This window comes from Pezoporus wallicus, unplaced genomic scaffold (genome assembly GCF_028554395.1).
Source record: "Pezoporus wallicus isolate ANWC-B61680 ecotype Strahan unplaced genomic scaffold, APGP_CSIRO_Pwel_v1 contig_227, whole genome shotgun sequence".
NCBI lineage: Eukaryota > Metazoa > Chordata > Aves > Psittaciformes > Psittacidae > Pezoporus > Pezoporus wallicus.
The window spans coordinates 13,292,563-13,318,082 of NW_026635704.1; the positions used below are offsets into that span (position 1 = coordinate 13,292,563).

Consider the following 25,520-nt stretch of genomic DNA (forward strand, 5'->3'; position numbering starts at 1 on the left):
TTCAAAAACATTTTTGTGAAGAATGATGTTTTCAGGGAAAATCCACAGCAATAACTCTGTAAAATTCTACTAAGGAACACTTTTAATTTTTATACAGGTTCTGGAACCTGTGTATGTAAAGGTTTTCTTGTGAGAGAAAATGGTTTTTAAAAATAAAAGCTTCACTTGGCTTAAGGAGTACGGATATTTGCAATGAGCTTTCATTGCCGGGGCTTTTCATTTTATTGTTTTTACCGAGTCATAATAAAGCTCTGGCTTTACTACAGATGAACTCCATTTGCTTTTTATTTGTCTGGAATATTACTGTGGCTGTTGTCACCAGGTTTGACACCATCTGACATTTTCCCAGGCTGCCAGCACCAGGAAATACAATCTACTTTGCTCTAGATATCAAAAAGATTCATTAGCAGTGTTGCAGGGTACCACAGCTTTATAGACTCTGGCCTCAGACCGCAGAGTGCGCTAAAGGTAAAGGTGGACATGCTGAACTTGATTGCAATGTCTATCAAAGGCCATTGAACAGCACAGAGGGCAGATCTGATCTTTTTTCAGTAGTCTTTAGGTCTGAGGAAAAAAGAGAAAGATCAGGTATACCATAGTGCTGCAGTACAGCTAAGTGTAAAAACCCCAAGTTTGTGGGTTGCAAAAGTGAGCCAAACTCATGGCTACTGAGAAGGAATTAGAGCAAAAACATATGGGTCGTCATTGTCCTGGGTTCAGCTGTAACTTATTTTTCTCCTTGTTAGTAGTTGGTGCAGTGCTTTCTTTTCAGCTCTAGTCTGAGAGAGCTGATAACACACCGATGTTTTTAGTTGTTGATAAGTAATGCTTACCCTGAGAAAGGACTTTCCATTCATTGTCTCATGCTCTGCCAGTGAGGAGGGGCACGAGAAGCTGGGAGGAAGCAGAGGCCATACCCAGTATAGTGGAGGGAGTTACCTGGAAGGTCTAGACCAGGTCTGGTGAATTCAAAATGTAAAACCAGAATAAGTGAGTTTGTAAACAAGATTTCCTGCTAAGGAATGCAAAAAAAAAAAAAAAAAAAAAGGAATGAAAATACTCTCTCATGATAGCTGGCTTGAATTTGGTATCCATGTTGAATTTCTCTTCAGTATACTGCTCCAGACCGTTTCACATTTGAAGGGCAATGAAAAGGTTCAGTTTCTTGCCGATATTCTAGACAACTGTGATTCTGGCTGCTTGTAACTCCCTCATAAGCTACAAAGGGCAGAGTTCAAGTTCATTGCTCTGTTCTTGCGCTTTAGACATTTGGGATTCACTACTTGGGATAACTTCAGTGAAAGCTGATGGTAAGTTCTGCTAGCTTGTGAGGCAGATGCAAGGTATCTGTAATGGGTGTGTTACATTTTAGTGTGTCTGTAGCTCTCCTTGTATTTTCTGTCATGCTAATAATATTCTTGCCACTCTCTTCATCTGGTTCAGAAAAACAAAAAATCTACGTGAGTGCTGAGTATGAAGTGATGTCAGTAGTAATGTATTATTATACATTACTTACACTAGTAATGTAATTTCCTATCAGATTCTGGGGTTTGGTTTGTCGTCTGAGACAATGGTCAAATCATCTGTCTTGTTGCCTGATAGCTGTGAGCTTTATGGTTTACTTGCTCTGCTCAAGAATAGTGCTGTGTTTGTGGTATTTGAAGGCTGAAGGCCACTTGTGAAGCATAAGTAGGACCAGAGATATAAAAATTTTCTTTAGGCTGCTGCCCATATGAGAACAAAACTGATGTTAATTTTGGCTAACATGGATAAAATTGATTATAAATAACCTTTAAAAGTACACGTATTCCTTTTAAGACATGTCTTTTAATCCATTAAAATCTATTTTAAGATCCAACTGGGAGAGCTTATATTAGGAATAAACCTTAAGTATAATTTATTCAAACAGTATAAATAGTATTTAATCTGTATGCGGCTCAATTCCTATGAAGCTTTAGCAAGCAACTTCAGGCTTAAGACTTTTATTATGACTTTATGTATTATTTAAGTGGTTAAGACTTCAGAACATAAATAATTTTGACAGTCACACCTACTGTAGGTATGAAGAGTATTTTATGTAGCTCTCATTAGTAATCCCTATAAAAATTAAGAAGCCAGTTGACAGTTCAAAAAGGAAATGCTTTTTTCTTTTTCCAATTTATGAATAAAAACTTTGTGTAAGAGGCTGAGATCTACCACCTCTACCATTTCAGCAGTGTATGTATAAACATAGTAGATGGATCCCTAGCTATTTTCTACCCACTACCAAAAAGACGTTTTTATTGTTTAATAAATTATGTTCGATATGTAACATTTTGAAAAGCATCTCTTTTTGTCTTTTTATATGCAACACATAGAATCATAGAATAGTTAGGGTTGAAAAGGACCTTAAGATCATCTAGTTCCAACCGCGCTGCCATGGGCAGGGACACCTCACGCTAAACCATGCCACCCAAGGCTCTGGCCAACCTGGCCTTGAACACTGCCAGGGTTGGAGCATTCACAACCTCCCTGGGCAACCCATTCCAGTGCCTCACCACCCTCACAGTAAAGAACTTCTTCCTTATATCCAATCAAAACTTCCCCTGTTTAAGTTTGAACCCATTACCCCTTGTCCTGTCACTACAGTCCCTAATGAAGAGTCCCTCCCCAGCATCCCTATAGGCCCCCTTCAGATACTGGAAGGCTGCTATGAGGTCTCCACGCAGCCTTCTCTTCTCCAGACTGAACAGCCCCAACTTCCTCAGCCTATCATCTTCGTATGGGAGGTGCTCCAGTCCCCTGATCATCCTCGTGGCCCTCCTCTGGACTTGTTCCAACAGTTCCATGTCCTTTTTATGTTGAGGACACCAGAACTGCACACAATACTCCAGGTGAGGTCTCACGAGAGCAGAGTAGAGGGGCAGGATCACCTCCTTCGACCTGCTGGTCACGCTCCTTTTGATGCAGCCCCGGATACGGTTGGCTTTCTGGGCAGGCCCAGGACAGCTGTGAACACACACTGAAGACCCTCATGTTCATTTTTTTTATAAAGCAACACCCCCAAGTCCTCCACAGGGCTGCTCTGAATCTCTTCTCTGCCCAACCTATAGCTGTGCCGCATCTAGTATATTTATAGTAGTACACATCTAGTGTTTTTTTTTCATTCAACATTTAAAAAACAATCTTTTAATCAAATTTTAGTTTCTTTCTAAAAATGACTTAACAGAAAGAAGTACACTTGTAATGATTTAGTAAATAAGATGTCATTGCTATTTCAAACATTGGAAAATATGACTTAGATTAATTTTTGTAAGTTAAAGTAGATAATTGATGAATGCATTTACAGTCTCCTGATCAGCAAAAAGTAATACTGCATTAAAGCTCTATGTATTTGCTGATGGAGGTATTTTAATTATTTCAAGCAGTGAATTAATTAACCTTGGAATAGGAAAATAAATGGAAAAAATTCAAAAGCAAGATTTAAATTGATTGTTCCAATCAAGTTTTCTGTTTGATAATTTAAATTGGTTTATTTTGGATTAGCATGTTTAGTCAATTGAAAGGATGACACTGAATGAAATTTTACCTGGACTGTGTAGTCTGTATTTAACGTTGGATCAGAAAGCAAATGTACTGCTGCTGGTATTCCTCTGTGTAATGGGTTTGTGTGGGAAGGTTTTTTTTTGGGGGGGGGTGGGCTTGATATGAGGGGTGATTTCCGTGAGAAGCTGCTAGAAGTTTCCCCTGTGTCTAACAGAGGCAATGCCAGCTGGCTCCAAGACAGGCTTGCCACAGGCCAAAGCTGAGCCCATCAGTGATGGCGTTAGTGCCTCTGGGATAACAGATTTAAGAAGAGGGGAAAAAAATCCCAGTCCACTGGCAATTGCAGCTGGAGGGAGGAGTGAGAACATGTGAGCGCAACAGCTCTTGCAAGCACCAAGATCAGTGCAGAAGGAGGGGCAGGAGGTGCTCCAGGCACCAGAGCAGATATTCCCTCGCAGCCCATGGTGCAGACCATGGTGAGGCAGCTGTGCCCCTGCAGCCCATGGAGGTCCATGGTGAAGCAGATATCCATTTGCAGCCCATGGAGGACCCCACACCAGAGCAGGGGGATGTCCAAACGAGGCTGTGGCCCTGTCAGAAGCCCGTGCTGGGGCAGGCTCCTAGCAGGACCTGTGTCCCCATGGAGAGAGAAGTCCATGCTGGAGCAGGTTTGCTGCAGGACTGCTAACCCTATTGGGGGCCCTGTTGGAGCAGTCTGTTCCTGAAGGACTGCACCCCATAGCAGGGACCCACGCTGGAGCAGGGGAAGAGTGTGAGAAGTCTTTCCCTGAGGAGGAAGGAACAGCAGAGATAGTATGTGATGAACTGGCCACAGCCCCCATTCCTCATCCCTGTGTGCCACTGTCATGGAGGAGGTAGAGGAAATTCGGAGTAAAGCTGAGCCCAGGAAGAAGGGAGAGGTGGGGGGGAAGGTGTTTTAAGATTTACTTTTATTTCTCATTATCCTACTCTGATTTGATTGGTAACAAACTAATTTCCCTAAGATAGGCCTCTTTTGCCTGTGACAATAATTGGTGACTGATCTCTCTGTCTTTATCTTGACCCATGAGCCTTTTGCTGTGTTTTCTCTTCCCTGTCCAGTTGAGGAGGGGAAGTGATAGAGCATCTTTCATGGGCACCTGGCATCCAGCCCACCACACTCTGTACAGATCTACAAAATAACCAGGGAAGACAGTGGAGTCTTCATCATCGTATCATTTGACTTGATTCGATTAACTCGGAGGTTTTATTGCCTAAAAGTTTGTAGACGGTTGGCAGCAAATCTTGCAGTCATCAATGGTTTCAGCCATTTACTCTGTGCTCTCTACTTCCCTCTGTGCTAAGGAAGGATCCTGTGCCTTTATCATTTGAATACAGTAAAATATCTGGGGTTTTTTTTCAGTCTTCTGTTCTATGGACCTCTCCTGGTTCTTCATTCTGAGCCTGGGATGGAAGAACTTGCCTCAGCCCCAGCTTGAATGGCTGCTGCAGGGAGAGCAAGTGGCTCTAGAGTGGTCAGTGGCAGTTTGCCTGTCTTCTTGTCTTGGTGTTGGTGCTTAGGTTCCTGGTGGTTTTGTGTGTCTGTCCCAATTTAGATCACAGCTACAGCAAATTCAGACATTTTGCTGGCAAGACCATGGACATGCAGCTCTTTGAAGACTGGGAAAAATCTCATTTGGCTTCATCACCATGGGCATCCAGTACTGCAAGCATTATTCCATGAAACACTTCAGTGAGCAGAGCACATGTAGACATTACTCAATTCTTCAGCATTTCTGGATGCTGTATACATTGGAAAAAATATACTTAGGGTATATCATTAACCACAGCCTTAACCAAAATTTAGATTTATTTGAGATGAAGAATCCTATGATACAGTGCTGGATGTATGCTGAAAAGATCATGCAACACAAATGCTAACACTGGGACAGGTTCCAGTATATGTACCAGCCAAGACTGGTGTGTATTTGATCTTCTAATGAAGGTCGTTTTACAAACTTCCATGCTCTGTTCTGGTGTTGATTAAAACATCAACAGCTACATTCACACTTTTAGGTGATCTACGAACTTTCTTTTTCTTCCCCCAGTGATTGTGAAGAACATTTATCTCCATTGACTTTAACAGCTTTTTACATTTTTCTGAAAAATTACAATTACATCTTTAACTTTTCTGGACCACACAAATGTGTTTTCTACAGCCTTCCCTCATAAGTTTTACTTTCTTTATCTGGTATTACTCTTGTGTACTCCAAACCTGGTGTAACTTACATGTATTATAAACATACTTTATTCTGAGTGACTTCATATCGAGTCTAGAAATTAGTCCTGAAGCCTTTTGATTTTACTTTGTTTCCAGCAGTGAGTAAAAATTGTTGCTCCCGTGTGACTATTTATGGATCTGTATGAAATGAGCAGATGATTTCAAACAAATAAATACTGAGCACGTTTACAATAGCTGAGTGCTGCTCTTACAACAGTAGTTGTTTGATTTGGGAAAATATCTTAAGCTCTGGGGGGGGGCTATGCCATGTGCAGGGGGGCTGAGCAGCCGAAATGCTGCCTGCTGCAGGACTCAAGGCGCCTTGTCTGCATAGTCAGGCAACTTTCAGTGTCTGCCACACTCTATTGGTTGGCTTTAGTCAATTTATTTTCCATATTTAAAACTTTTTTTTTTTTCCAATATCATAATCTCTTTCTCTTGGCAAGCAGTCTAGCAAAGACCATTAGAATTTGAAGTATAACCATAGACGTTTAAGGGGGGTTCTGTCAAAACTGTGTGTTTAAGAAGTTTCCAGCATAAAAATTAGTAGTGTTTCTACTGGTGTTTTTAGAGATTTTTGTAGGGTGTTGGGGAGGGTGGCAAGGGAGAGAAAGACTGAAATCTGTACTTCACGTACATGGTTTTGCAGAGCTTTTTGTGTAGCCTGTGTGGTGCGGCATTTGCTTTTAGGTAATACGGGCTGCATGACCAGAAGAGGGAGCCCAGAGTCACAAAATATTGGAGATATTTTTGACTGGGGGAGCTGGGGTGAGAAGCTTGCTTTGGTGATGTACAGGAATTTCAAGATTAGACTTGGAAGGATGTGTCAAGTGCTACCAAATTATAGTGGTTCTGGGAAAGAGCGTTTATTACACATTGAAATGCCTGACATCTTTGATCAAATTGTATTTAAAAAAATTCTATTAGAAGGCTAATTATTTATTTCTTTTCTTTTTCCTATATTGCTGGTTGTTGTAACTTCGTATCACCTTTACAGAAAGTAAGTAACTTTCCATTTTTTAAGTCTGTTCTAAAGTGGGTGGGTGTGAGTATACTGCTTGTGTGTATATATAGATGTATAGGTATATAAAATAAACATATGACCAGCAACCTGGTCTAGTGGAAGGTGTCCCTGCCCATGGCAGGGGTGTTGGAACTAGATGATCTTTAAGGTCCCTTCAAACAAAACTATTCTATGAATTGATGATTCTATAAAATAGAGCAATCTTAAAGTCATACTTCTACAGAGGGTGACTCCCATGTTTGAGTGACTTTTAGAATACAGCAGTGGTTTAAAGCAATCTCACTTAAAAGAGAATAAATAGTATGAAAGTTCTGTATCTTAATAATGTAAATGGTAAACATATTCCTCGTGTGTAGACTATGGCAACAAAACTTGCAGGATATTGTTATGGCTTTAGAAGTTCATAGATACCAAGTTACAAAGTAGAGTATTATTACATCCAATTTGATTTAACTGAATCAATTTTGAACTGACTTGAAGTGTTTCAAGAACTTAGGTTCTGTGCTATTTTTGACATCCAAAGATACCTAGCTTTATATCTGTCAGTCTTTGGCTGCTGTATTAATATATGCCAGCAGCACTCAGCTGAACGGGTATGTCCTTAGGTTGTGGGAGAAGTTAGAAAACATGCAGTAAATAGTCTGGATCCCTCAGAAACTTCTCTGATTCAGATATAAGACTGCATCATGGGTTCTTTGCGTGCTGGCTTTTCTAATTGTAGTCACATGTGTTGTGATAGCATATATTGTGAGCATTTCCAGCATCTCTTGTGGGTAACATTTGGGAATTTTAATACAGTGTTTTAAGGATCCCTGTGCTGTCAGAGTATACAAATCACTGGTTAACAGCAGTGATGAAGGACACCATGGAATTCCAGTTTGAGCTGCTAGCTCAAAATATATCCCACCCCACAGTGTTCAGATTATTAGTTTGTTTGCAACTTTGTTAAGTATGTTAGTCATATCCAAGGGCAATTTTCAAGAAGGACGGATATGGTCCTTTGCATACCAAATTATTTAGGAACTTCAGATATCTCTATGAAACAAGCTTAACAGTAGTTGAAAGTACTTCTTGGCTCAGTAGCTGCTACAGATTTCTTTGTAAATCAGAGAGTATTTTCTATTGTCCACTTGCCAGTTGGCTAGACTTTGAAGATTAAGATATCTGCTGTGAGCACAGTAGTGGTCATAAGAGATTGCCAAATCCTCTATTTTAGGTTCATTCATCTTGTATCATTTTAATTGGTTAATGATATGTAAAAATAAGTGTGGTGTCCAGAATATCTACATTCAAAAGAAGAAGGATACAAATCGTTCATACATGCACACACGGTTTTGTTTCTTGTTGATATATTGCATTTCTCTTCCACTGCAGAGTCAGCAAGTTCTTTCTATCTCGCAGAGAAAGTCTTAGTCCATGATAATGTTTCACTAAAAAGATCCAAGACTGTGAGAGTTGAAATTGCTTCACGTTATGTTTGTTAACATATGGAAGAAATTACGCAGCCAGAACTGCTGGTTTAAATGCTTTGTGTCGTTGCTTGTCAAACATTAATACAATAAGGGAAACGTGTAAAGAGAAGTATCCTGCTTATTCCAAAACTGTTTTAAGTAATCGTTAAACTCAATGAAGTCTCTTAATGTTTTATGTGCTACTGCTAGCAGTATCATTATATTTCTACTCTATTTACTTTTGTATTCTGCTCTAGTATTATATCAAAACCAGATGTGGAATTAGTTTTATTTGCATGGGGGAAAAGAAACAACAAAAACTCGCCAGAGTTTTCATATTGCATGATTTTATTTAGAATACATTGTAATATAGATCTCTGTTAAATATCTGATGCGTTTATTGACAAGCAGCATTTTTATTTGATTTTAGATGTAGTGATGAGATACATTAGGTGACAAATAGTAAATAAATTATATTGGACAGGACTTCCTGTCCTGAAGACACTTTATAGTTTTAATTTTTACTGGAAGTGCAATTATCACGCCCTCCATCTTTCCATGAAATTAACACATGTAGAGTAAGGAAGAATTTTGTTGTAACAGAGCCATGCAAATCAACAGGAAGTGTTACCATGTGAAAGATGGCAATTTCATAGAATTTCGTATAATTTCAGTCCAGTTGCATTTATAAAAAAAGATCACTCATGCAATTTTCAACAAAGATTGGATGTTGTCTCATAGTATTGCATAATAAAAAATGGTAGTTTCTGACAGACGTTTGAAGTCATGTTCCTGGTTTATAGTTGAGTATATAATTAATCCTGAAATGCTTAGCAACACACTTACTTTAATGCACAAGCATTGTTCCACTTAACTAAGTGGAATATATTTACGTGGCTAAAGATAAGTGTGCGTGCAGGCTAGGGACCCCAGGGAGGAAGCACAGTTTCAGATTCAGTCCCTGAGTACACTTTGTACATGAGTCAGTAAATGGGGACAAAGATGTGATAGCACAACTATAAACCTTGTACTTTAATTTTTAAGTTAAAATGAAATAAGATATTTTTTCCCCATAATTTTTTGGATCAACTTTTCAGAATAGTGTAAGTGTAGCAAAGGTAGAAACATCTGCTTTCTTTTCCTGATGTAAACATGCATATATTACAAAGACACCTCTGTACATGTACTCTGTTTTTTTTTCCTTAATGTGTTGTGGTTTTTTTTAAGTAGTCCCTTAACATGCATTCCACAGTGGTATTACAATTACTACCTTGAGTAGGTCAATCTCTTAATCTCTAAAACAACTCTAATTAGAAAAGACAGTGATTCATAGAAGGCAGAAATGTGCTTGTGTTTATGTGTAGTAATGCAGGCTGACCATGTTAAGAAAGAAGGCTTAACTATATATCACTTTTAATTTTAAATGTGTTCTTCTTTGGCTCTTTATTATTCTTTTGTTGCCTTTCATCCTATGGGATGCAGCTGCCCTTGAACTTGGTGCTGTTTTGATCATTCATGTGCAGCAGCCACATTGTCTGTAACATTTTAAAAATGAGGCTTCATGGTGTTATTTACGAAGTAATTTCACATAAATATTTGGACTTTGGTTCTCTTAGAATGTGGAGAAAAGCCTAATTATAATTCACAGACTTTTTGCCTGGAGCCTAAGGGACAGATGCATATGATTAAGTTTGAAACTGGCCTGTTATTGTAATGTAGATGTTTTCAGGGTTGAGAGAATTAAGCAAAAAAGGGAGGGGGGCCCAAAAAAAAAAAAAAAAAAAGAAGCCAGGCAAGCATGAATTTAAAAAAAATAGAACGAGGGAATAGTTTTACAAGAGGCACTCAATCTTGGACTGCACAATTTTATTTTTCAGTGGAACCTCTCCATTAGCTTGCCTGAATGCAATGCTTCATACTAACACTCGTGTCGGTGATGGAACATTCTTCAAAATCCCTGGGAAGTCGGGACTCTATGCTCTCAAAGTAAGTTTAAATTTTGTATATGGAAAGTACATAGCGCTATTAATCAGTTTTATGAATGTCTCAATAGATATAAAGGTAAACAGATTAGAGTCTTTGAAGAGGAAATGACCTGATAGTCCTTGTAACTGCTTTCAGATGTCTTTTAAAAGGATTTATAATGAAAGTAAACACTGAATGTTTTATCCTAGAAAGCATAGACATGTTCTTGAATTTGGCATATGGTATAAAAAACACACAGTTTAGCTAAAATGCTGCTTTTTCAGAGTTCACAGAAAGGCCTTTGTTTTATGGGCAGTGAGCTCAAAAGGATCACTGACTTTCTCATTAAATAATTGTATTAATGTTTGATTTTTAACTAGTGCAAAATTGTTTTCAACTCTAATATAAATAAGCTTTTAGTTTACAGGTCACAGCATTGCTTTTGAGAACAAGTGTAATTAAAGTGATAGAATTTTGGCTTTATACTATTTCTATATCTCTCCTTTTTATTTTTCTTTTCCTGGTATGTATCTGATGGTTTCTCTGGGTGGAAATTTTTTGTTGCTGTACATGATCAAACTTAGAGTGGCTTCACAATAGGAGTGCAGGAATGTGAGGCAGAGGTGAGGAACAAGGGAGTGAGATTATGTTTGCAATCTAAATACAGTCAATTACAATTTTAGGCTGAAGGGAAGAATCTTTTGTAATTTATGGCAGATTTATTTGATGCAAGGGTTTAAAAAATAAAAAAACTCAGCTTTGACTGCTCCAGATCAGTAAAAATTCTGTATCTGAGATTGAATTAATAGTTTTCAGGAGCTCTCTTTCCTAAGTTACTAAACCAAATGCTGTTGTTTTTCTTTAAATCGGGAGATATTCTTGGCACAAATCCAGGTATTCACAATCACTCCCATGCTTGTGAGCTCCAGGTTGCTTCAGTTATTTGAATTCAGGAAACAGGCAAAGGCAGAAAAGAAACATTAAAGGATTTGTGTTTTGCTGCAGCGTTGTGGACACTCAACTGGAAAACTAGGATATTAACAGCCAAACAAGTCTGCTTTTGTTAAAAAAAGTGGAAGTTCTTGCATTTTTTTTTCTTAAGCGTATGTTATGACTTTACAAAATAGCTTTTTTGCTTTGCAGATTGTTTCATGGAGGTCTGTTTTTATGTCTTTCTCTGAAGTATCTCACAAGCATATCAAGCATATTTATTTTATTCTGTGTTTTGAAATGTAAGCATGAGAGCACCCTGCAGGAATCTATTTTCAGAGATGCAGCAGAATCATGGTTGATTTTTTTTCTTGTCAACTTTATTTTGTTTTTCTTTTTTACTTGTAGAAAGAAGAATCATCATGCCCTACTGATGGAACATTGGATTTAGGATGTGAATCTGAATTAGATGGCACTGAAATGGCTGAGACAAACAATAACAATGGAGAAGAAAATGGTGGTAGGTGTTTTAATTTCAGTATAACAGGGTGGGAAAAGAATAAGTATTGTTTACTTAAGATTTTGATGGTGCATTTTCTAAACAGTATAAGTAATGTTTTTTACTTAGCAGAACTGTTTTTGAGTGACTCCCTCTCTTTTTTGGCCTTATAAAGAAATCACAAACACCAAGTGCCTTTATTTGACTTAGATCTGTAAAATACAATGAGTAGTGCTGTTGGGTGTGTTTTGTGTAGATAATTTTTTGGCTTACAATTATTTTGTTCTAGTGCCCACAGCTGTTTTCTAGTCCTCAACAGTAATTTGCCTTACCAGGCTTCAGACTTGCCATAATCAGGTAGACACCTCATTCCTTTCAGTGTAGGCATGTGGGGTTGGTCCCTCAGTAGAGTTCTGGGCACAGGACAAAGGTTTGTATTCTTTTACTTCGGGCACAGATTCTCCTGGGTGCCATGTTGACATAAAGACATGTTGAAGTATCAAATCCTGTGCATTTGTTGGTTTTTTTTCTGAGATAATGGCAAACTGAAACATTGCAAGAACTTAAAAATGACAACCTTAGTAATATCTTTCCTTTTTGAGAGGTAATAATTGTTCATAAAGAAAACACAGTTCTTCAGTCACCTACAGTTACTTGCAAGTAATAGAAATTAGTATTCTTATTAAAACTGCACTCATGTAATGCTTATAAAGTGAATGCTTTGTAAAAAGCAAGGTTCGCAGGACCTCTGATATTAACATTTCCTTGATCTCCTCTTCTGCTGTCCTCTCACAACCTGTTCCACTGCTGGACTGCAGCCTGCTGTTTTGGCTCACTTTGTATCTGGTGAGAGGGTGTCCTGTCTACAACTAGAACATGAAAAGGCTCAGCTCACCTTGTTGTTCTCCTACAGACATCCCTTTTGATCTTGGTTTCCATGCTGCACCTATACAGACCTAGTGCTGCTGTTTCAGTATTGCTTGCTAGCAGCATTGAAAAAATCATAAACTGCTTAGTAACAGGAGTAAGAGAACTACCTAAGTCTAAGGTTGTGAATTTGGTGGTGAAGTTTTGAAGTTCAGTAGAAAAAACAAAAGTCAAGTCTTCTTAATTGGCTCTGTTTCTTCATTTTCTTTGATATGTTTTTAATTCAATGGAATCTGCATGTGCAGTGGTTTTATGCTTATGATGGATTTATGCTTACAATCACTGCCTGTATAAGTGAACATACATATTTGTAGTTCTTGAACACTTCCCATCTGATGCACAGTTTGTTGATGTATACTTCCCTAAGTCACAGGAAGAATACAGAGGTGAAAAGCAGTGTAAGTGTACAGATACGAAAGCAAACATTGATGTTATTTGTTATAAGCAAATAAAAATAGGGGCAAAAACCTGGCAATTGTTTAGGAGTGGCAGGATGCAAATAAGGGGGCCAGAATGCCAGAAGTAGAAAATTGCTGGGTTTTGACTGGGAGGAGGCTGCGTAGTAACTTCACAGTTTACAGCAATAAAAATAATTCTAGCACTTGTGGTAACATAAAGGAGCAGCTGCTAAAATTAAACATTTAAAAATATTTGGGTTAGAGCAGTAAATTATACCTAGATTGTGTAATTAAAAAAAAAAAAAAGCTGAGAACTTTCCTTCATGTTTCATCTTTAACAAATCTAGGAAAACAGCAATATATTTAACTTTTTGCAAGCAAGACTTTTTTTTTCTGTCATGTGGTAGATATATTAAAAAAGAGTAAATTGGATAGCAGTAGTGAGTCTGTATGACATATAGAAAGGCTGATGCTAGATGTGGTTAATAAGGAATTGTAGACAGCAGATCTTGTATCAGTCCACTGATACAGAACATAATTTTGTCAAACATGTTTGATAATCACTTCTCTTGAGACTAGAAGCTTTGTTGTTAAAGGTATCTATTGAGATATATGTGTAATTCTATGAGTGGTATCATTTACAGTATAGAATGCTTGGCTTAAAAACAAGACCATGCCTAGGAAGTGCAGCCAGTCTTAAGTGGATTGAAAATTACAAATTGTGAGATCGGCAAAGGCGTAGGAATCACCATCACAGTAGGTATTGTTGCTGTTCTCTTAGGGATGTGTTGACCACTCTTCATTTATTATCTTTGTCAATACTTTTTGAAAAGTAGAAAAGCCTTCTTGATTAAATATATTGATAACATATAATAATGTTGAGGCCCCTCTTGATTGCCTTGTAAATGATTACATTTCAACAGCCTGAATTTTTTTAGAGTTTAAAGTGATGAAAAATGTCACATTTATGCAGTGAAAACATGTATTCAGTAAACCAGTAAATCTGCAAAGCATTTAAGGATCATAACAGAAAATGAACTGAACGTGAATGAGATGCTTTTGCTAATTAGTCCAATGCAGTTCTTGGTCTATAAATGTGGTAGTACTGATTAAAGAATATAGACACAGTGTTTCCTTTGGGTATAGCACTAGTTAAATGATTAGTAGTGTATGTATTGCATTCATTATAGCTGTAAGAAGCAAAATAGGGAAGGATTTAGAAAAGACATGCATGAACTCCTGCGTGAACAAATACCTCTTTTGCTCTGGGAAATTTAATAGGGGCTGTCTAGTTATTTTATCAAAGATGAGGTGGTGACTTGATTGGTTTGTAAATATTTGAGGAAACGTATCTGTAGAAAATATTTGGTCTAGCAGACCAAATCTAACAAGATGTCTATCAGTCAAGCTTTGTACACTAAAGCCTGAATTTTTTGCTTTCCAGGAAACTATTCTGTGCCATAAAAATAACATTTCATTCGGTACAAAAAAAGCACTTTATTCAATTCTCTGACTTGTCTTCTAAAAAAGGTCAATAGCTACAGTGCCTCCTTTCAGCCTTAATATCTGTGATACATATGACGATGGACATTCCTTGCACTTTGTATTCTTAATTGCCCAATTGATTGCATTTTTATTTGCTCTTGTTTCCACTGTGATAGAATCCAGAGGCCCCAGTTCTGGCAGAGTGATCAGGAATTGTTTAGAAAGAGTTTTAAAAGTACAACTTTAAAGTTAGCTGAAAGCAGAGGATGAAACCCTAAGCAACAGCCTCAGTCCATTTGTGGCTTTTAGATGATAGTCTTCAACTTTCAGTGTAAAAAGTACCAGCTGACACTCAACCAAGAAGAGTCACATTATTCCCCAGCAGGCACATTTTTCCCAGTATAAATAGAGGCTACTGAACAATTTTATTAGCATAGTAAAATAAAAATTCCTCACACTTATAAACACGTGACTTTGCAAAAGCTGTTACTCCACATCAGTGTTGCTAAACTGACAACTGGAATGGTAACACACAACAGGAGTTTTCAGATGCTGTGGAGAAACCTTTCTTCCCCCACGTTCTCCAAAGGCTTATGTTAAGGAAACTCTTTAAACTACAATTGGTTTGTGTTTGGAATGAGATTTCTATAGAAGCTCTCTAGCAGTCTCATATCTTTTTCATAAAGTCCATTTCCCTCAAATCCAGGGGCAGCATGTAAAGATGCAGTCAGTTACAGAATAAAAATCCCAATTACTATTGCCTGAGAAAATGATGACTATAATATCCTTTTGCCCTTCAGTAGAATGTTCTGTTCTCAAAAGGCATTTGTCCCTAGGGTTTCTGAAGCTAGGGCTAATCCATCAGCCATGGAGCACTGTTGATTAAAAATTGTCTTCATGGAAGCCAATGGAATGCACAACACAGTATCACAGTATGCTAGAGATTGGAAGGGACCTCAAAAGATCATCTAGTCCAATCCCCCTGCCGGAGCAGGAACACCTAGATAATGTTACACAGGAATGCGTAACAACGATGTAGCAGTTCCTACGGTAGAGTGACTTCCCTCCCTACCCTAACCCAACCATAGGTTCTGATGTTTGCCCAAATGTGAGGAACGTATGTCTACTTGCTGAACCCAGGACACTCTTGAGACACTTTGGTTTTCAGGGCTTCGTAAAACTCTTAAGTTCTTCAGTTGCAAACATGAAATGGCAGAATTAATTTCTTAGATTTCTTAGACATAGTAGATGAAATGGTAGATGATAGATAATTAGATTCATGCTGAATCCTGATTTTTTTTTTTCTTTGTAGCTACTCTGCTTTTAACATCTTGTGCCTTCTGGATTAGAAAGACACTAGGATAGCTCCTGTAGTGAGGAATGCATATTCATAATTTTTTTACACCTGAGTCCACATTTAGATGTTCCGTTCCTTTGTGGAATGGAACTTCTGGCAATTCAGGGCAACCTGTTATCAGTAGCATCTTGGTTTTGGGGAATAATGCTGAATGATTCTGCTGAATATCTGTTGTACATGGCAACATCTGCATGTGGGATAGGCTTTTCTAAAAGCAGAAGGACAGTAACAGAATAGCAGCTTGAACATAAAGAGTTTATGATGACACTTCAGAAAGAGATAGTTTTTCAATTTTTTGTTTGTATGTTTGGTAGCTTGGGTTTTTTCATCTCTCTGCAAGTACTATAAAATAAAAATACCTTACCCAGGATCAAGTTTAACTTCTATTTGTTTCATTGCCACTGGAGGGGAGCCATAAGAATGAGAGAAGATACTGTGGAGCTTGAGGGAGAGATCTTTCTCATCTGTTTTTGAGGTTTTTTTTGCTGTACAGTAGAGTTAATGAGACCTAAGAAATTGGTGGCTTAGTGATGACAGACTGTATATTTATAGTGGAAAATGTTGACTTCCTTTGGAATATGGATTCACAGTTTTCAAAGCTTTGTGAAAAGTCTGGGCTCCAAAGCATGCCGAGAATATAATGCAATTCAGTGGAAGCTACCAAACTGATGTGGTATTTGATGTATTTTTCCAAAAAAGACTATTCAATATTATTTCTCATTTTACAGTACTAGTACTGCTTTTCAAAAAGAATATTACAGTCACAGTAGTGCCCTTGCTATATGCAGCTGGTTTTGCTTGCTTTGGTGAGCTTGTACAGTTAACTAACTCCCAAACTGGTTTTCATTTTCAAGAACTGATAACAACAGTTGGGTTCTGAATTGTTCAGATTTTGCAAGTTGGGCTCTAGAGGTCAAAGAATGATGGAGGTGAATTACTTCATACCTCTGTGTTGGCAAAGTGTAACGGTTTATGTCAATACAAGTATAGACCTGTGTCACCCAAAGAAAATACTGAATTTTATGGATATTTTAGAGAGAGACTTTATGTGTATGTTTTCCTGAGGGAGTTCTATCTGAAGTTTCCTATCTCTAGAGTGTGTGCATGCATTTATGCTTGAGGTAGAATCTATTCTTTAGCATATGGTAGCAATATTAATTTGTGTTTTGTAATGTGGCCATTAGTAAACAATCCTTTTCATATGCTGTGGTTTCTGTAACAAAGAAGGGAGTGAACTGCTGTTGATTTTGCTGGTTTGATTTTAAATCAGTATGGTCTGTCTGAAATCAGAATAATTGTGCTATATATTTTGGGAAAATCAGACCTTTAAAGCACTCCAGGAATTCTTCTGTCCATCTAGTTTCATAAATCTGTTTATAATTATTTCTAAAAACTTTCAGTGGCAGTGAAACAGAATAATTTTGAGTTGTATTCCTTTACAAGTTGTTTCTTTGAAGAAACACATCTTCTAACATTTTTTTTTTTGTGTAGGTGTTGTATTTCTTGTGTGGGAAAGGTAAAACGTAATAGAAAATTACAGAGATGCAATCTTTTCATTACAGAAATTAAAAGATAACATTGCTGGTTTTTATAAAGGATAGCCTTTTATAGTAATTGCCAAAACTGGTCTTGGAGAAATGAAAGAGAGAAAGTTATTTTAAATGGAGGTTGTTGAAAACATTTTCAATATGCTCTTTTTGCTAAGTAATTCTAATTCTATCCTTCCAGTTAACACTCTCTGAACACTCACTAAGGAGGTCTTATCTTCAGAAACCCAGCTGCTCTTCCAGCTCATAACCTAACAGATTATGGCTTAATAGTTGCTTTTTGCTTTATTCCTTCTCTCAGTCCTGGCCCTACAAGAAGCCAATTTAAAGAATGGAGCCTAATTATTCTCCACTAAATGGAAATGCCTCCTGTAGGTTTAAAACTGCTCTTGTTCTCTTTTTCTGTTGTAGCAGTAATGGTGAATCCTCTTTATCTGCTACCCAAATATTTTTCCTTCATCTGTCACATTCTTTCAGGGTTCTTTTTTTTCTGCCCATGTCCAGTTTATTTTTAGCATTCTTTTCTCATAAAACTTTTCAAGCAAACATGGATCTGATAAAATTCATACCTCTTCAGTGCTTATGGATAAAGTAGTTGCAGATTTCCAGTGTTCTATGTTTGTACAAAGACCACTGGCTCTTCTTGAGTTTGTTTTGAGGTTACTGTGTTCTTTGGTTTCCATAGCAGAAATGCCTGCTCTTGTTGATGTTTATTTCAAACACTTACATGTTTTCCTGTCATATTTTTCTCTTTTTTCTTCTGATCCATTCAGAGAAAATCAGTCGGATGTTACCTGTATAAATGAACAAATAAATAAATACAATATTCTGTGGTCACAGGCATTGTAGTTTAGCGCAGATTGATTTAAATTACGAAGTTGCAGAACATGTTTTAGAGAATGAATTTATTCATCTTCTCATATTGTATTTAATTTCCTACAGGAAAGTCAATTCATATTGTTTTGTAAACAATTAGTATCTTGGTTATCCTCTAAATAAATCCTAAGTATTAAATATTATGTAGCATTATTGTTTGCTAATGAAGTTAGTAGACTGTATAAGTTATTAAGCAATTATATAAATTAACATAATGTATTTAGATTTTTAATGTTTCTATCTTCTACTTTTGGAAAATAGGCAGTGACATCTCTTATTTACTAGATGGTTAGTTTTATAGCCATAATTTATATCAAGCTGGTTTGAAATGGAAAAGTAAATTTAATTAAAACATGGAAAACAATAGTTCAAATAGATTCTTACTATTTTAAGGTAATCGTTATATAAAGGAAAGTATTTAGAATATCCAAAATATATTTTAGAAAGGAAGTGTCATTTCTTGTTAATAAATGAAGTTGACTTTCTTTAGTCACAATGTAATTTTAAAATTTCTGAGTAGCAGATTTCAGCCTCATGTATATTTCTTTAATCATAGACTGCAGAAAAAAAGTTTGTTTTTCAAAACTCTGAAAGAACTAGGTTTGGGTTGTTCTAAACTGAACCAGCCTGAACCAGTGAGGTATTCCTTCTGTACTTAAAGAATGTGTTTCATTTCCAGTTGCTTCACCCACTAAAACAATCCCTATTGCTTGATTTAACTTTGTTGTCAAAGCTTTAAAGAAACCCATACACTGATAATATTTTTATGTAAAATTGAAGTACTGATAGAAATGAGGTAATAGACCCTGTCACAATTTCACAGCTTATTGTTAAAAGAAAAATGAATGAAAGCACAAAATTAATCTAGAACTATGTTTATTTTTATTAATGATGTGCTGTATCATGACTTTGATATTAATTATTGTGGTGTTAAGCATCATCAGTTAGTGTTGCCAGACCTCTCCAGGATGAACTTTACCACCAAAATAAATAGGACAAACTCTTGGATAATGTCCTAGATCAGAGTAATGAAAATCAGAATTTCCCATTTGAACAAGAAGGTGATAGGAGGTGCAGTCATCCCAGAGAACAGGATTAAGTTTTTCCTGACAGGTCATGTTATATCCACTCTTAGGAGGGCCAGTTATGTAGCAGTTTCCATTCCTTAGGAATTTTAAAATTTGTTCTCCAATCCTAAGCTCTGGGGTTTGTGTATTCACACTATTTCTGTTTTTTCTTCAGTTCTTTGACACTCAGACTTTGCCGGTAAAAAAAGTCTCTTTGAGGGAAAAGACAAAAGCTGGGTAATTTGAAATGTCAGGTTTTTATTTTGGTGTAGGTGTTTATTGTCTCGGGAACTTATCTATTGCAGTGATTTAGATTATATAAACCAGCTATTGTTTGTTTTCTGCTGACACTTTGCTTCTCCTTTCAGTTGTCTTTTTTGATAGGAGCTTTGCTCATCATGTGGAAAAAAATGATCTAAACCAGGTGATGCTGTAAACTCAGAATCTGTTTTATGTTGCAGCTTCTTTGTATATTTTGACAAATCCTTCATGTATAAGGGAAAAAGGTGACAAATATCAGTTAAAAATCTTGTGACAAAATAGGATTAGTTTTATCTGCTAATGAAATTCTTTAAGCTAATGTGAAAATCATCTTGGCATAATTCCAATGCCATAAAAGAGTGTATTCTCTGTTTGTGAGGCAAGTATTAATTATTTTTAATTTCAGTGTGAAAACTAATGTTTTATATAACATGCATCTTATGGTGGCCATCAATTACTGATAACTAAATTGTGTCTTTTTTTTCCTTACAAACACAAAAAAAATCATTACAATATTTCTCCTATGGAACATTGCTAAAAGCAAGGGAGTTAAGAATGGTGTTTCAAGTATCTGCTTGTCCCACTGAAGGATGGGAGGAAAAAATCATAGGCAAAGAGAAACATTGGACTAAAATTGTTTCTGGCTCGTATCTGCAACTGCTTTGAGTGTCATTGAACTGTTCTGGTAGATGTGTGAAGTGTGGCAATCCAAACCATATACAGCTGCAGAGGTTATAAAGAAGGTATGTCAACATGCAAACCAGCTTTGTGCAGTGCTGGAAGAGAGAGATTTGAACTGAGTCAGCAGAGGAGAAAGGAAAAAAAGCTGCTTAATTTCTGGATCCATACTAATGCTGTTTTAGTTCGGCTGTCTTAGGGCACTGGTGAGAGTAATAGTAATGAAAGGCATTAAGAGGGAAAGGCTGACAAGTAGCAGTGTGTATTACCTGAGAAACCAGAATTCCTCTTTGCAGAATATCATTCCAGTCTACCCGTTAAACAGGAAAGTGTGTGTTCTTAGCTTTACCAAGAAGTACTTACAAAATAGATGATTCTGGCTCCTAAAAAGCCATTACAATCTTGCGTGATGTTACATATTTATAAGTATTTCTAGAAGACAGGGTCATCAGTGTCTCTTGTATAAATACACACTTAGACACGTAATAATGCATTAAAAATGTCTTAGCGAGGAAGATAATTTTTGTCTAATGTGTGAAAACTACAGTAAAATTATTTCAGTTACCTTTCAGGGCGTGAAAATACACAGGTCTGCAGAATTGCATAGAAAGGGTGTGATGTGGTACAAATATTTGTGAAGCAATGCATTTGTTTAGAATATGGCCAGATTTTCAGCTCATCTGGACCTCAAGATTAGTCGAATTTCTTAGAGTGACATTTTTGTTTTCCAGGCACCTTTCTAAGATACAGGAAAGATAACCCTTAGAACAGTATTCTGATTTTTTTTTCTTTCTCTTTTTATAAAGTTTGCCCAAAGCAGACGTCTGAAGAAATGTCTTCCAATCGTGATTCGAGCCTTACTAATGCACCAGTGCAAAGCAAGCTAGTATCTTCCTTCCAGCAGCACACAAAGAAAGCACTTAAGCAGGTAAGCTTGTATTGACTGATAGTCAATTGGCTTCTCTTTAGCATATGTGTCAGCCTTAGACAAATAACATCTCAGCAGAATTTCAGGGCATTTCTGAGGATTTTTAGTACTTTGTTTGGTGGTGTCTGTTTGTTGGTTTTTGTTTTTTTTTCCAATGATGCAGTCCTGCTGTCTATTGTGAGTTTAATGTTTTTAAGCACTTTTCACATAAGCAGAATTGATTACGTTATCACACCCCTGCTTTTCCTACATAAGTGTTTGTGTGGGAATTTTTATGTGAGGCTTAAAAAAACATTTTGAAAGAAGTTCTGGAGATAGGTAAGAATCTGGGTATACTCACTGTTCAGTTTTTCTTTATGGTCTGTTAAGTAATTTCTGTTTCATATTATATATGTCACTGCAGTGTATAAAAGTGGGGTAGATTTTTTTTTTTTTAATAACTTATGGTTTGGATGATTTAGGTTGCAATAAGTAGTAAAGCCTGGCAAAAGTAGCTGATTATTGAAAGTCAGATGTTAATGAAAAGCATAATAATGTGAAAATTATTTTCCAAACAGTGCCAAACGTGTTCACTTTGCAGCTGGGCAAATAGAAAAGCTAAAATATTAAAATTAAGAGGAGAAAATGATTCTTTTTTTTTAATTCTGAGTATGTAGAAATAGTTTTAGTCTTGTAAAGACAATCAAAAATAAAATACAACTTTTCTAAAGTTTTAGCATAATGAGATGATGTTGTTTTATTGTTTTCTCATAACTGCTCTCTTAGTCACAGTTAATAGAGGCCTAGTATTTCATGGGGTAGATTGTTGCTGGGTTGTTGATTTAGGCTTAAGTTAAACAAAGCCTGTCCATATCTCTTTGAAACACTTCAGTGTTTGTGCTTAGTTTTTCATGCGGTTTGAGTTTAAATCCACTAAAGTTAATAGACCTTTATCATTCACATAAGATGATCTTTTACTTAAAGGCTTTGAGGACTGGAAAAGATTGTTGGATTGGGGTCTCACATCTGTTTGGTCAGGAAAATTAAGCAGTGGGCACATAACAGCTTCTGTCTGTGTGGATAATTGTGAAAAAGACACTCTTTTTGTAAACTCTTCTGTACAGATCTTTTGCAATATATGAACTTTCTTAGGGCTGGAGGGAGCAGGCAAAGGGAAAGGAGGGGGCAAAAAAGAGCAAAGCCACAAATGTTTGAACTTGTGTAACTATTTAAGATCTACCGTTTGTCATTTAGCAGATGTATAGCATCAAGAATTTTTCAAAGGGCAAACCTGTCAGAATAGCTTAATTAATATAAAAAGTCAGAACATTGATGGAAAGCTTTGAAAACATCCCCTAAGGCAGCAGGGTTAGTGCAACATCAGAAAGTTAAGTAATCAATAAAAATAAATTAGTTTTAATTAAGTTAATGGCAATTAGATCCTATACTTCAGAGTATGAGAGTGTTATTACAGCTATCAGTAAAATGTTTTCTCTATGCACAGTGTTAGACAAATGGGCTTTTGTATTGTGGAATAGTAGTGGATTTTTGCTTTGTTTTCCCTAGTTTCAGGTGTTGGCTACTGCCATATACATGCTGTAGATCTGATTTAATTTGATATTGTAGCAGCAGTGGATAAATCTTAAGAGCATTTTTATTTATAAAATTGCAGTTGGAAATTTATTCTTTCACTTTCAAATCTTTCTATTGCTTTTATGGGTACAGAATACCTAAAATTTGTAGAAAGAAGAACCTGTAGTACCTTTGAATACACAAGAAACTTTTAGGTGACTTTATGAAACACTCCTCCCACATACTAACTTTCTGGTACCATGCTACAGTAACAGAAGATGAGCCATCATCATGCTCTTGGAAAGTGCTTAATCTGTATAGACATATATATACTGTATGTATGTTGTAATGGGGTTTAGCTATTGCTTTTTTATTGCTAAGCAGTCGTCAGAGAATTGAAAACCTGCAAGGCAGTCTTTAAAGCAGTTTCCTACTCAATTTCTTTAAAAACAGTGGGTTCTTCACATTAACTTGACCTTGTGTGTTTTTGTTTTGCAATCCATTAAAAGTGAGAGGGAAGTTGGTAAGGTAAAGTACTGCTTAAAGATCTGAGCTCGAATTAGAAGATTTTCTCCACTTTTTGTCTACTTATTAACCTTTCTAGTCATTTTTAATTCTCTTTAAAATATTATATGCTGTATGTATGTATGATTTGATTTGTAATGAGTTCTAGAGGCCCGTTCTTGGGTTTAGATTGCAAACAGCAATCTCACATTTCCTTGTAACAGCCTGCATTTTAGGATGCTCTCATGAGTCAAATTAGTCACAGCACGGCATCTCTTGAGATGCACTAGGAGCTTAGAGGAAAGGGCATTTTCTGGGCCCTGGCTCTTGGTCCTGATTTATCTCAGGTAACAGTGGATCTGGGGTATTTTGCAGGGGCTAAGAAGGTTCACAGTTGCAGTAGGCTCTCAAAACGTCTGTGGCACAAGTCAGACCTTATGCCCTCACCTTTCAAAGGCTGGGCTGCCGTTTTGGTCTGGAAACTTCCTGGGTTCACTGCCTTCCATAGTGTCCTTATTGGGAGAAAGGTTTTGAGTGTTTTACCACTGAGTGTATTTCATGCTTCTTTTTCATTTTTGAGAGAGTTTCAGTTTTGCTCTTGTGTAGTATTTGAGTGTAATGTCCACCAAAATAGTTCCTATTCGTGAGGGTTTAGACAAAAGAGTCTGTGGTGTATAGAGCTGCCTTTTATGCTTGGCTTTCTGATGGCAGATTTTACAGATTTCTGTTTCCTTTTTCTTTTGGAAGTGCGTGGGTGTGTGTACCCAGCTGTTGGTGATCTAGCACCTTTGACACGAAGGTTAATGGCATGCTGTCACATGCTGAGTCCTTATCAGTACTGATCAGTTCCATGCTGATTTACCTCATTTTCACACTCGAGAGTTTTGGCATGCAAACCCATGTAAGGACCTCTTCCTTGGAAAGTACTGAACTACATCTGCATCTGCTAGCAGTGGTACATGGTCACACTACTGTGTGAATTATTCTTTCTCTGGACAAGGCTAACTCACGTATGGACATCAATTCATGGCATAGTACCTACCATGCTCCTCTCTGGTCCAGTTTCTGTTCCTTTGACTTGAGTTGATATTTTTTTTGGAAGTCTTCGCTATATACAGATTTGTCTGTATCTATCAAGAGGTTCTTGGAACATTTCTCAGAAGAACGATCACACCTGCAAACTGGCCTCATGTAGGTAATACTGAGCATGTGTGAATATCCAGGACATTGAGGTGGTATTAGTGTCTGTTGGACTCTGATAGCCAAATATAAGAGCACCTTGTCAATCAGTGTACCAGTTGTTTCCTGGGGCAGTACCAAGAGAGGATAAAGAACTTGAAGATGCACTATAACAATGTCTGGGATAATAGTAGACCTCCCAGACATGGAAGAAAATCCTGCCTCACTTATGGCACTTTGGAATCAGCAACAAGAAGGGTACCCATAAATTTTCTGTTGGGAGAAGAGAGGATACTCCATTCAGACTCAGGATCTGAATACAGACCAGGACATGTCTGAGACTGTGCTGGGCATCCAGATCTCTTTGTAGAGACAGAAACTCCAGAGACAGCAGCCAAGTGGGTTTGGGATGAGAGAAGCTCAGGAAATAAGGGAGTCTACACAAGGTATGTTATTGCCATGGTTTGTTTTGTTGTTTTTTTTTTAACTTTGGGCTTTGTCTGCATGCTTGGTGGCTGGGTTCATATATGTGCCACTATTTTATTCATAAAGCGGGTAGATGCAGTTTTTATGGAGAAGGATGGCACCCATGCATATGATTTGGTTTATAGTAGAAGTGGAAACTCCACACCCCTTTTTTCCAGTGGATGCTATCAGGCCCCAAGCAGTAAGAGAGCTGTGGGAAATTACGGTTTGGCTCATGCATTGCTTCTAAATTTTAGGACATTAGACCTGTACAACACCAAATAACATTTCGGTCTGACTTTTCTAGCACTACTGTAGTTACTATTAGACACCAACCCACAACCTGAAACGAGACTAAATTTCAGAGCAGAATGGTGAGCAGTGTAAGTCAGCCCCGATTTACCCAAATTCACAGGACTAGCTTATCAAGAATTCTTTGGGGTTTTTGCTTTGGGTTTTTGGGTTGTTTTTTTTTGGTTTGTTTTTTTTTTTTTTTAAGGACACAGGTGTCCAAGTGCCTAGGTTGGCATTGAAGGTAAAATCCTGATCTGCCTTGATGCTGGTGTGGATTTGCTTTCCTGTCTTCAGCTCAGGCACACTGCTTATCTTGCTTTGAGAGAAGAACAAGAGCAAACTCACCAGT

At 37.2% G+C, this 25,520-nt stretch overlaps 1 protein-coding gene across 4 annotated transcripts in view; it reads left to right on the plus strand.

Annotated features, from left to right (window-relative positions):
* ASXL3 (ASXL transcriptional regulator 3) overlaps positions 1-25,520 on the plus strand; it is a 120,132-nt gene that overhangs the window by 46,783 nt on the left and 47,829 nt on the right. For 2 of the 4 annotated variants that reach the window (XM_057397703.1, XM_057397705.1), the window contains 3 exons: positions 10,138-10,246; positions 11,564-11,675; positions 21,057-21,178. In XM_057397703.1, the coding sequence (XP_057253686.1) occupies positions 10,138-10,246; positions 11,564-11,675; positions 21,057-21,178 (343 nt within the window). Of the gene's footprint in view, positions 1-10,137; positions 10,247-11,563; positions 11,676-21,056; positions 21,179-21,343; positions 24,859-25,520 lie in introns of those variants that run through there. The other 2 variants (XM_057397704.1, XM_057397706.1) reach the window with 2 other exon arrangements.